The 12,753-nt window shown below is 44.6% G+C and overlaps 3 protein-coding genes and 1 non-coding gene across 4 annotated transcripts; 3 read left to right on the top strand and 1 right to left on the bottom strand.

Annotated features, from left to right (window-relative positions):
* The first annotated feature begins 192 nt into the window (after positions 1 to 192).
* Positions 193 to 307, top strand: L199_001957. Its single transcript, XR_010449950.1, has one exon. It is a non-coding gene; the product is annotated as a 5S ribosomal RNA (ribosomal RNA).
* Positions 308 to 699: 392 nt separating this feature from the next.
* L199_001956 (uncharacterized protein) lies at positions 700 to 2,947 on the top strand (the record flags this gene model as incomplete). Its single annotated transcript, XM_064887708.1, has 8 exons — positions 700 to 786; positions 851 to 878; positions 946 to 1,081; positions 1,156 to 1,229; positions 1,351 to 2,124; positions 2,201 to 2,490; positions 2,556 to 2,612; positions 2,678 to 2,947. The coding sequence occupies 8 exons, from the start codon at positions 700 to 702 to the stop codon at positions 2,945 to 2,947; spliced, it is 1,716 nt and encodes a 571-aa protein (XP_064743780.1).
* Positions 2,948 to 3,153: 206 nt separating this feature from the next.
* Positions 3,154 to 7,751, bottom strand: L199_001955 (uncharacterized protein; the record flags this gene model as incomplete). The annotated part of the gene is made up of 16 exons (XM_064887707.1): positions 3,154 to 4,064; positions 4,127 to 4,292; positions 4,405 to 4,527; positions 4,599 to 4,856; positions 4,917 to 5,063; positions 5,129 to 5,390; positions 5,455 to 5,600; positions 5,661 to 5,711; positions 5,774 to 6,015; positions 6,075 to 6,165; positions 6,231 to 6,335; positions 6,398 to 6,514; positions 6,590 to 6,760; positions 6,828 to 6,951; positions 7,038 to 7,236; positions 7,352 to 7,751. 16 exons carry the CDS (start codon positions 7,749 to 7,751, stop codon positions 3,154 to 3,156), a joined length of 3,513 nt encoding a protein of 1,170 aa, XP_064743779.1.
* A 696-nt stretch (positions 7,752 to 8,447) lies between these two features.
* Positions 8,448 to 12,116, top strand: L199_001954 (uncharacterized protein; the record flags this gene model as incomplete). Its single annotated transcript, XM_064887706.1, has 9 exons — positions 8,448 to 8,676; positions 8,749 to 8,851; positions 8,920 to 9,568; positions 9,631 to 9,834; positions 9,903 to 10,547; positions 10,617 to 10,936; positions 11,000 to 11,134; positions 11,211 to 11,366; positions 11,435 to 12,116. The coding sequence occupies 9 exons, from the start codon at positions 8,448 to 8,450 to the stop codon at positions 12,114 to 12,116; spliced, it is 3,123 nt and encodes a 1,040-aa protein (XP_064743778.1).
* Positions 12,117 to 12,753: the final 637 nt, after the last annotated feature.

Raw genomic sequence — 12,753 nt, 5'->3', positions numbered from 1 at the left:
ATACCATTATGCATATTCTGTCATCATGTGCCGACATAAACGGTACACTCTAGCATATTCAAATTGGACTTGCCTCACGATCCGACAACAAAGAATCATCCTCATGCGCATATCCCGTGAGACACTGCTTCACGATCATCGCTTTTACTGTCTCATAGTATATATTCACTGTGGAGAAGCTTTATTTCTATCTACGGCCATAGAACCCACAAAACGCCCCATCCCGTCCGCTCTGGGCAGCTAAGTTGGGTATCGCTCGGTTAGTACCAAGGTGGGGGACCACTTGGGAATCCCGGGTGCTGTAGTTTTTGTCTTCTTTTGGCAACGAATCTTGAAAGTCATATCTAACCAGCGTTGAGGAGGATGGATGACGTTGATGGAAGATATGCTGCTTTTGAAAGTCGAATGGTGTGTATCCTAATTGTAGGGCTAATGAAAGCTTAGGGTTGGGGTGTGTGTGTGTGTGTGTGTGTGTTTGTGTTTGTGTGTATGATTATGACCGAGTCTAAAAGGGACAACCTCCACCTGCACGGATCACCCCGGCCACCTTAGCTTCTTACTCTTACTCGTAAACAATATCATCGTTTCATACGTCCCTTTGCTTGCTCTTCGTAAACGCTATACGAGCAAACTCCATCATGAACTGACAAGCTATCTTGACCTCTCTCAAATTGATGCATTTCCAGCTCAACTCGAATGATGACCTCGTCGAAGCTACCCCCTCCACACGTCCGAGCCTGGTATTTCTACTCGTTCGCCGCAGAGGTTTTCTCAGCGTGCGCCCTGGTAAGTCGAATGAGCTCTGTCGATCAGAAGATCCCTTTCTCTGACTTGCGTCTGGCTCTTATAGGCCATCTTCTTACCTATAACTCTAGAACGTGAGTATCGACTATCGGTGAAATCGATCTGAAGAGTGTTCAGCTGATACGATACTCAATCCCATAGAACTGGCGAAAGAAATAGGATATTATGCTCCTGATTACACCGAGCCTTGTAACATAGCCAGTGAGGCAGACAATGGAGATGAGAGAATATGTAAAGCGCATATTTTGGGGGCTTGGGTAGATCCTGCATCATTTAGGTGAGTGATAGTAGCTGAGCAACGCAGACCCATGTTTGAGCGACTGCTGACGATATGCACTATTCAACACGCAGTATGTACGTCAAGTCTGTAGCTGTGGCTGTACAGGCGATTTGCATCATATCTATAGGTCCATTGGCGGATTCTCGTAAGTACGAAAGATCCTTCCATGTCACAACGAGCAGTCTTTGCGCTTTCATATATTGTTCCACCCACTTTCATGTGTCCATGTGGAATGGCAGCTTGCTGATGTACAACACATCCCATAGCATACTGGCGCAAACGTCTCCTATTCATCTTGACATACACCGGATCATTTTCAGCTATCCTATTCATCCTGTTCCCTTCCACTTCTAGCGCTCCGTTAGTTCTTCTCGCGGGTCTCCTCTTCATCGTAGGCAACACGACCTATTCTATCGGCACAGTATGCAGTAACGCCTTCTTGCCTGTCTTAGCAAGAGAAGACGACGACGTGCAAAAGGCTCTACAAGAGGCCAACGTTGTTCGATCCGAGGATGAAGATCTAGACGATATGGCCGGATATAGAAGAGCAAGTTTAGATCAAGAAGCGAATAATGTCATTCCCAGTGGATTGGGTCCAGCAGTCCGAGCACTCTCAGCTGAAGATCTGGCAGAATCCGATCCTATTGGTACCACCTCGTTGCCAAAGTCTATGGGAAGAAAAACGCATTATGAGACATTATTATCCCTGACCATCTCGAGATTATCTTCAGTCGGTACAGCTCTAGGATTTTTATCGGGTGTATCTGCACTGGCATTACTCCTCGTACCGGTCATACTGCTGAAAGGAAGTACTTTCTCGCTGAGACTTGCAATCGCTCTGAGCGGGATTTGGTGGGCGGTCTTTACGATACCAAGTTGGATTGGATTACCTTCTGGAACTAAGGAAGATGCTAACAGGACAGAGAAGAAGAGTTTCAGAGACGCATGGAAAAGGATTGGGAATATGATTAGACCAAAGGAAATAAGGAGTTTGCCGAATTTGTATTTGTTCTTGTTCGCTTGGATATTCTTATCTGACGGTGAGTCGAACTATCTATACTTGATCTTCCATATCTTGAATCATCTGCTGATCCTCTGCTTCATTTATGTTCATAGGATTTCACACTATCACCTACACCTCGATATTATTCTGTAAAAGCGTGCTATCATTCTCACCTTCCGAGATTATCTTTATCGGTATCCTAGTTCAATTCGCAGCTATTACGTCTTCCATAACAGTACCGAAATTACAACATCGTCTGACCAAGACCAATCTCAAGATTTTGTTTATGGCTGTGTTGGCAGGTGGATTGATACCTATATGTGCCTGTGTGGGGTTGATACTGGGCTTGAGGGTTCTAAGCACTAAAGGCGAAATGTATGTTTTAGCTACTTGGTTCGGTCTGGTGAGTCAACTTGCTTGTAAAGCTAAGATGTATGTATCATTCCTGACCATTTTGAACGTCTTTAGGTATTTGGTCCTTTCTTAAGTTATTCGAGAGCAGTCTACACCGAACTAATCCCACCTGTAAGTAATGTTTCAAGTCTACTACACTTGACATGTATTCACATCAACATCTTGTGATCGCTTAGGGTCACGAATCCACCTTCTTCTCCTTATTCGCATTTACCGACAAATCAGCTTCCTTTGTCGGTCCAGCCGTTGTAGGGTTGATTGCAGATCTTACTGGTAATTTACGATACGGATTTATATTCTTGTTGATCATGTTGACTGTACCTATACCTGTGTTGCTGAGAGTCAGTGTTGGAAAAGGTAAAGAAGATGCTCAGAAGTGGAGCGAAAGTAAATTAGCAGTGAGGGAAGACAATGAGGAGATTACTGGATTGCTAGGTTCTTCCTGAGATATTGGTGTCATATCGTAAGATGTAATCGGAAATAGGGGATAGCTGTTGTAAAATATTGTTCGGATTGAATGCAGCGATTTGAAGTATTCCATACATGCTATAATTATTCTTGAATCGTCAAATAATGCATGGGTTGATACGGTAAAGCATGGCAGAGCATCAAGTCAAAGTAAGAATTCAAATTGACCTAGCCCTTTTTCGTGCTAGTCTTCATCTTCATCCGAATCTACTATCCTCTTCACCTTCCCCACCACGCCTGGTCTAGCAGTCGAGGGCGGTATTGATTCATCCTCATCTTCATCATCTTGACTATCTAGAGGAGCAAAAGAAGGTCTTTTTCTTCTTCGTGGTGGGCCATCTTCCTCATCTTCACCATCACTCTGCATCAGTACATCCTCCTCTTCGTCTCCATCGTCCAGTCCGTCGATAACCTGTGATGAAGGCGGTAAAGACGATCCACCCATCTCTATCTCCTCATCCTCGTCCTCATCCACATTTACTTCTTTATCCTTTCCTTTCCCTTTCCCTTTCCTCTTCCTCTTCTTCGTTCCATTACTCATCATAACATTACCCTGCTCTTTCGCCAGAGCATTCATCTCATCCCTCAACTGTTGTTCTCTTTCGAAGAACGCACGGGTGATTTCCGGATCTTCATCATCTGAATCCTCGATGAACGCCGCAGACTTATAAGTCTGCATCTCTTTCACTTTCTTCACTCGTTTCTTCTTCGCTTTGACCCGTCGGACGAGTTCTCCAGTATCTGAATCCAATTCCATCTCGGATAATCCTGGTGTGCCGGATGACGAGCGCTGACGACGTTGTCTGGGTGGACGACGTCTTCTTAATAAGTCTTTAGGATCCTCTGCTAAGTCCGGCGGAGAAGTGAGGTACTGTTTCAATGCTCCGAGTGAGGTTGAGAGGGAAGAGGGGATTATGAAAGAAGGCATGAACCATTTGGTCGTTTCTTGTCCTTGACCTTGTCCGGCTGAATCCGCTGGAGCCGCAGGAAGATCCTCAGGATGGTACATGTCGAATGCAAGGAGTCGAAGCATTAATCGGAAATGTGAATCTTTCGTTACTGCCATTTTCAGTGATTCGGTAGGAGGGTCCAGATCTTTGAAAGAGAATGTATATGATCAGCTGAAGATCCTCGGTACTTAGGCTGGCCTCACGCACCATGCTGAGCAAATTTGTCAACAGCTTCTTTACTTGGCCCAGCAAAGTTTCTAGGTCTCCTCTCATCGTCATCATCATCGCTATCGTCAGCTTGACGTAAGGCAGCATCTTCTCCATCTGTAGAGATGACCACCTCCGTCCTGGCCGCGAGCACTATCTCGAGAATCTGAAAAATGGGAGGAACGTCAGTACACACCAACATAAAACGAATGATATCGTTGATAACCACAGAGGCATCTCTAGTGAGATCACACATTCGACTTGAGGTGACAACTCACTTCTATGATCCATTTGATCCAATCCTCATGTTCCTCTTTCAACAGAATAGCCACAGTAATCTCCATCTGCTTGGACCAAGACAATTTCTTGTTCTTCTTGAACTCAATTTCCGCTTGACCCATCTATAATGACAAATACAATATACGAATCAGTTGAGATCCTTTTCATCGTTGGAGACTACTATCCGACTGACCTTTTCTTGTATCCTCTTCCGCTGTCCACCCATGCCATCATCACTCTCATCATCGCTCTTATAACTGCTTATATCCTTCCATTTACTCCTCGACTTACTTCCGAACGCTTCAACAATCAAGAATGGATCTTCGGCGACCCTCTTGAAGAATTTTCGAAGTACAAAATTGATCAATTGCGAAAGATCTTTGGAAGAGTCCGCTTTAGGCAGAGTGTGGGATGAATCTACGATCTTTCGGAACAGATTCAGAGTCGATACCTATAAAATGTGTTTCAGCGTTTGTCACGATGATCATGGAGATGAGGCAATATAATTCACCTTGAAATACAATCCCTCGGCTTGAGCTTTGATCACCTGTCTATGCATCAACCCTACGACTCTCTTCATCTGCTCTGGGTCATCGAAATCCTGAAATCTGGATAGATACGATAACAAGGTATTTGTGACAGGTTCAGAAGCGAATCTCTATATGTGAAAATCGGTTCAGTTGAAACCTGGTCGGAACTCGTCGAACAGACTGAACGACTGACCTTTTCAAACGTCTTGAAGGTAAAAGCATGTTCAGCATAATTTGGAGCTTCATTATCAGGTTGAAGAGCTTCTTCCTCCTCATTTCCATATTCTTCTGGCATTTCACTGCCATCAGGATTCAGTTCGGTAGACTGTTCAGCTTCCTTCCTCTTCTTACGTGCCGCTTTCCGTTTACGTATGAACATGAATGCTTTGTTTTTCGAGTACTTCTCTAACATCCTTAGGAGTACATATGCGAAATGTATGACCGAGTCGAGGTATCTACCTCGTAAAATCGTTGTCAGCTCTATTTCTCGACTGCAAAGCGTGGAAAGAGTGAGCTCACGCAACGGATTGATCTTTATACTGCGATATGACTGAAAGTGACGAATCGAGAATATCTCCATTATAGTACAAATTATCTTGTACAATCTCGGCAACTTCCACATCTTCTTGTTCGCCCGACATTGCCATAGCATCCAGAAGCAGTAGCTATAGGATGAATCAGCTCGTAAGCTGATGCTCCCAGGCTTTAGCCGATGAGTAACTCACTACCTGTGTGAAACAGTCTAAACTAGCTTGCAGCTCCGTCCAAGCAGGTGGCTACACGATTTTATCAGAGCCTTCCACTTCTGACGCCGTATCAGTTTGAATTCTGTACTCACCTTATCATCCATCGAACTCTTCATTCGTGAAAACAACCACCTTATCGAATCCATCTCTGCCATCTCAGCCACCAAGCCAAGTGACAATTCGTATTCCTTCTTTCCCTTCTGTTCTTCTTTGTGCCGCAGGACCAGCAGATACTCAATAAAGAACCGTGTGAGGTAAAACGTTCGTACGTTATCAGCAGGTCGGATCTTACTTCTTTCCATCCGTATATCACGTAAGATCGATTGGAAGAAGGCTATACAATCGTGGACGTAAGCTGGTATCCCCTGTCGGTCTCGGGATTGCGAAGCTTACTATTGAAACATGATTCTATGAATGATTTCGCCAGGGATTGCAATGCTCTCATCGCATCTGGACTGAAATTCATTATTTGGGTCAATTCATCCTACACACAAATACCTATCAGCTCATGATGCTCTTTTTCACAACGGGTAAGGTAAGTTGACTTACCACTTTCTTAGCTTTCTGTGCCCTCTTTCGTTTCACTTCGTCTAATATCGTTCCTGCATTAGCAGCGATTGCATTCTGCTTGTGCAATATGACTTTTTGTTCGCCCTATCAACATGCACATCTTCAGTTTTATCGTATTGCTATGATGGAAATGGAAGACGACTAACAGCTCGCACGGCAACGGTAGTCCCGAACCGCGAATGCCTAGTCATTCCTACTTTCGATACCAGAGCTTTCTGCCTTTTCTCAGCATCAAGTAACTTTGATAAGTTTTCCAGTGGTGCCTAAGTAGAAGTATATTTCAGCCAATGCTCAAAGAAAGATCACGCATGTCGAGCTGATTGATAAGTTGTACTCACTCTTTCTTGATCCTGACCCAATTCTTTCGGTTTGACCGACCTAAATATCAGATGGAGTATATCCAACACTAACACGTTGAAAGGATTGAAATCCGATTTATCTGCGCATGACGCCAGTGTGAGAAGCAATTGGAAATAAGTGAGTTTGTTGAGTTGGAGGATTAACGTTGACTATCATTGAATACAGAATAGTCAGCTACGCAATGACGAGGTGATTCAGGTATAGCTGAGTTCTTACTTGTAAGTTCGCAAATTCTTCTTTTTCACCTGTAGCTGTACCTTCTGCTACGGTATCTTTGATAGCAAGCAAATTTCGTACGACATGTAACCCAAGCGAGATGATCCTCTCGTCTTTCTCATCTCTTTGGTCATCATCAGCTTCTCTTCTCATGTACCTCGAATGGAAATGGAAATGGAAATCCAATGACAACCCAGCTGATCAACTCACTTCCTAGGTTTTGCCAAACTTGGCAACATTAGAGCCAAAAGACATCTCAATGGTCCACTCGTTTGTAGGATCATAGCTTTGTATTCTAATTGAGCTCTCAATAACGATGCGTAATCCGTTACTACGTCTGGTTCATCTTCCATCTCTTTCAATTCGGATGCCACGTCTATAGGCCAAGTGAGAGCCGCGATGAGGTCGCCTGAGTTGACAAGTCACCATATATGAGAATCAGCTCTCTGTGCATTATCGTACACTTTACGAAGCAACCGTGTTGGGATTTGGGTAGTTGTATATAGGATATGCAGCAGACTCACAAGCTACAAGTGCGACTTTCCGACCCCAATCTCCTCTATCTGTACATTCCACCAAGAGCGCTATCAGTTCCCTCATCAGACCCGCTTTGGCCATACATCTCGCCACGGTTCGCTCATCGTCCTCATCATCTTTCCTCCATAATTTCTTCAAGTCTTTCAATACTCCCAAGACACTATCACCAGGTCTATAAACAGTTTCGAATTTTCCTGAGCCGGGACTCGTTTCGATTTCTTCGTATCCTCCCAGAGCAGCTACCAGCGACTGTACAGCGGGCAGGAATATCTCATATTTATTGATGGGCTCTTGGTCTATCGAGGGGGATAACCGATCGATGTCGAAGTCGAGGTCGAGATCTTTGTATGGGTCTTGGGAGGGACCAGGGGAGTAGGTGTAGCTCATCCTGGACAGATCAATAGACTATATTATTTCTGCGCCTGGACAGCCAGGTGAGGCGTGGACTGGCACAGCGATTCTGAGAGATACCACTTGAAATCAAGCGCAGAGAAAGTTGAATGTTCAACATTGATTTTGCGGAGGCGAGACGCGTTCATCTTGGATCAAGTATGTAGTACTGGTGGAACGCGTTTGGATGCAAAATTACGTAATATTGAACATGGAGAAGGTATTTTTCGTTGCGACAGAGACGCTGGAAAGGGTGAAGATCTCTGTGCTATCCGATCTAAGTCGGGGAGGATGACCATAGCATGTTCCAAACATTTGGCCTCTCCGTCGTACTCTACAGACCATGCTTGGGGGATGATGTTTGTCTATGAGAAGAACTAAGATGAATGATGAACCATAAAGAGGTGAATTGGTTTTGCTGCCATGCGCACGGACACCTCCACCTTTGAGTTTGAGATTCCAAAGATTAATTTCAGATTTCAACGTGCAACTGTCGTTTTATCAGATATCCTCAGATCGAAACGATCGAAACAGCGACATACAATGTACACATCATAGGATCAATGATTTAGCACCAATCATCTCTCGAGTACCATACCAGCCATTCTGCTTTTCAGGCGATCCACGTCTTTCTCAGGCGTAAGCCTCTGCGCTCGTCTGTCTCATCGTTTATTCTCTACGACCATCCTCAAGATGGCCCCTTCGACAGAGACGTATCAGCCCAATTGGCACGTCAAAGCTCTGTCTGCTCCAGGCCCAGACACAGACTTGTCACTTCATGTCTCTTTTGATAATGCCAGGTTCCTCTTTGGCTGTGGGGAGGGGACACAACGGGCTTTCACTCAGAAACGAATGGGTATGAGGGGGTTGTCGGCTATCTTTGTGGGTAGCGGCGAAGCTAGATCGAGAGCTGGATTGGCGGGTGAGCACCGTGTCTCTTGATATAAGCTAGTAAAATTGTAAGAGAAATCTGACTGATGGGATTGTGCTACAGGGGTTCTGATGACCGCTGCAGACGGGGGAATCTCAAAGGTCGATATCGTAGGCCCACCAGATATGTCACATTATCTTTCTACCTTGAGATCATCTGTCATTCGGTGAGTCATGCTCTACTAGATACCTATCTGATGGCACGCTCATACTGATAACGTGATGTCTTTTGCAGAGACTCACTCACAGTCAATATGCATGCCTTCCCCCGCTCATCATCTTCTGGTGAAACAGTTGAATTATTCAAGTCTCCAAACATAACTGTCAATGGAATTGCCCTCATTCCCGAGATGCAACCTACTGCCGGACCTTCCTCGTCCCACTATATCCCTTTCGACCCATACTCACCTTCGTTTCGACCTAGTAGGTTATCACCATCAGATGCTCAGAAATGGTGCGACCAAATTGTAGCGGATATATTCCATAACGGACCAAAAGCGAGGGCGTCTAGGCGCCCTCCTCAGCCTCCTCCCCCTGCTTCAGACGGTACGAAACCCAGATCAAGATCATCCTCTCCTCGTCGGACAGCCAACCCTTTTGTCAATCCAGATCGAACAATCTGCTCCTCCATACCCGATACGCGGTATCCCTTACCCTTGCCCTCTAGGGAAGATGTGGATACTCAGATAGTATACATATGTCAAGCACCGGATGTAAGAGGGAAGTTCAATGTGGAAAAGGCGAACCAGTTGGGTGTGCCAAAAGGTCCAGCAAGGGGGAAGTTGACGAGAGGAGAAGAGATAGAAGTGGATGATCCGTCTGTGGAAGGTGGGAAGAGAGTGGTCAAGCCGGAAGAATGCTTAGTTGGTGGAGGACCTGGATCTGTGAGTGGATCATGTCTTCCCATTCATACATACACTTGACTTTAACACAATTCCATCGATAGGTCCTCATAGTAGTGAACTGCTCCGAACAAACGAAACCTGCATTACTCCAGAACACCTCATTCCACAAATATCAGCCTTTAAAAGCTCAACCTGAGGGACTGGAACCCAGACATGTGCATCTTATAGTCCACAGAGTACCAAGAGCCGTCTGGGACACAGAGGACTACAAAGAGTGGATGAAAGCTTTCGGTGAACGTACTCAGGTGAGTTGCGGCGCAATTCCATCTTACATGTAGATACGACAGCTGACCTTGGTATACATGGCGACCAGCACCTTATTGCGGATCCTGTCAACTATCCTGACCGGACGGTATTCAATTCGGCAGCGTGGAATACCCTCCAATTATCACTTGCCGATCCAGAGATATTCGTACCTCCTTTTGTTCAATCGCCTCACTCTCCCTCCATCGACTTGCCTCCCAATACTTCCTTCCTGGTCGAAAACTCTTTCTGTCGGATGCATCAGCCTGCTCCAATGACTGTAGTGGAGAACCACGAGAAAGATATCACATTCTTAATCACGTCCCCCGATGCGGAAGCTGCAAGAGAGACGATCCGACAGGATATGCCTGAATATGCCATCGCATGTGATCAAGCTCGACAGGCAATTCTATCTGATCCCAGATCAACCAATCCACCAGAACCTAAAACCGGAGACGACATCACGATCACTACGTTGGGTACTGGAAGTGCCATACCTTCTAAATACCGGAATGTATCTAGTACGCATATCGATGTACCCGGGTTAGGAGGCATACTGTTAGACGCTGGTGAGGGTACTTTGGGGCAAATGAGAAGAAGATTTGGTGAACATGGTATAAAGAAGTTGTTGGGAGAACTCAGAATGATATTCATATCGCACATGCATGCAGATCATCATCTGGGATTGAACTCAGTACTAGAAGAAAGGTTCAAGGTGAGTTCATCAAACTCCCTGTGGTCAATCAGAAATGATTGGTAGACTGATATAGTATGATGATGATAGCTCGGCATAACTTCCCCTTTATTCCTCATTGCACCTACCAACATAGCTTTGAACATGCAAGAATCAGCTTCATGGCAATATGCAGCTACTTCCCAAGCAGCTCTGGAAAATATAATATATATAAATATACAGAGGTTGGGATTCAAGATATTCAATCCAAAATTGAAATCCAGATCGAAGGAACCTTCCCCAGAGACTGTAAACAGACAGGAAGATGCAGACATGGAGATGTATCAGTGGGAGAAAGAAAGTTTGGAAGATCGAGAGAATGGAAGGAGAGCTTGGCCATTTTCCAATATTTATGGCTTTTCTCCTTCTGCGTGAGTGGCACCCTCCCAATTTCATGTTATGTCAGCTAAAACCGTGATTTTTTATATATTCAGGAGTCGAGATCATTGGAATGCTCTGCATAGACTTTTGGATGACATGTCGCTCAAATCCATATGGGCACCTGTAGTTCCTCATAGAGGCAGGGCTTATGGATTGGCTATTGAGCATTCGTCAGGATGGAAGATTGTGTAAGTCTACACTTTATTGTCGACTTACATTGATATAAGGTAATGTGATAAAACTGATTGACACGATATATCATAGCTATTCGGGAGATACGAAACCTTCTGAAGAACTTGTTCAAGCTGGACGGGATGCTACTCTTTTGATACACGAGGCTACGTTAGAGGACGACAAACCTGATGTGGCGGCTGTAAAAGGTCATTCGACGTTCTCTCAAGCCATCGACGCGGGAAAGAAGTGAGTATAGCTTATTCCCATATGTTTTTTCCTCAAAAGCTGACAAGCTAACTTTGTGTATCTTATAGGATGAAAGCCAAGCATATATTGTTAAATCATTTCTCACAACGATATCCAAAATTACCAAAATTACCTACAGCACCTCCCCCAACAACGTCACAGGATGGTATCAACGGATCTTCAGGAGAGATACAACCTGTTGTATCGATATCATTCGATTTCATGTCTATCAAACTGCGCGATATGTGGAAGATGGCCTATTACATGGAACCGTTAAGTCTGTTATTCGTGGAGACGGATGAAGATGGTGATGGAGAGACGGTAGAGGGTGAAGGAAGTGTTTTGAATGCTGTGAAGAATGATGTGAACCCGAGCCTAGACGGTGACGGTATTGCTCCAAATGGAGTGCAGAAAAATGGAAAGAAGACTAAAAATAAAGATAACAACAAGAATAAGAATAAAGACGATCGAATGTCCACCTCAGCGAGTCACTCTCCGTCCGTTCCTTTGCCCAACGATGGAATCAATCATCAGCAGAAATCGAAGAAATCATTGAAGCGAGAAGCTGCCAGGGCAGCTAAGCGACCTGCACCCAGTCTCAGTCCGACAAACACCGAGGATCAACCTCAGGCGAAGAGAAGATCGACCGAATCTTCGACTATCTTATTGGGAACAGCCAATGGAGGGGAAGGCGAAGAGGCAGTGAACATAGTGAATGAAGAAAGTGAGAAGATGCAAGTGGATGGATAGATATGACATCGTCATACATTGGTTCTTGTATACCGTCCCTTGTTCACAACACCTCTTACCATTTGACAATTTTGCGCATTCCACATATCTCACCCATGATGTACCCGATTCAATGCATTCGCTAACTTGTCAACTACCTTACTGTACTTGTGTATTCAGTGGACCTCACTAGTTAACAACACATTACCATGCTTGCTGTGCTGATTTTTCACAGAATGTATTGTATTGCACGATGCCACATGTAGTATCGATACACCGAAGAGCTTCGGATTGTCAATTCAGTGACAATCTTCGGAGGTAACTTGGTCTTTGGGTTTAGGTTAGGTCGGATACGAAACGAAACATCAGTACCAGGTAGGTGGCTGAATGATCTCTGAAACAAAATCAAGATTAGTCATAAACTAAACGCCACTTTCGCACTGTATACTAGGGATTGATTACTTGATTGTCTCAGTTCCATGTATCGTGTATGCATAGGTCAAGTTAGAGACATCAAAAGGACGATTCAGATTGACAGTTAGTTTTTGTGATTTCGTTTCAAACATCATCAGAGTCATAAGTAGCGCTGTGTTATGTTCGTATCCTCTCCAAACGTTTTGAGAAGACCTGAAGTGGGATGCTTATTGCTCTGTGAACT

The sequence above is a fragment of the Kwoniella botswanensis genome, chromosome 1 (assembly GCF_036426115.1).
Source record: "Kwoniella botswanensis chromosome 1, complete sequence".
NCBI classification, from domain to species: Eukaryota; Fungi; Basidiomycota; class Tremellomycetes; order Tremellales; family Cryptococcaceae; genus Kwoniella; species Kwoniella botswanensis.
Note: the sequence above shows the minus strand (reverse complement) of the source record. Positions and strands in the feature narration are given on the sequence as shown.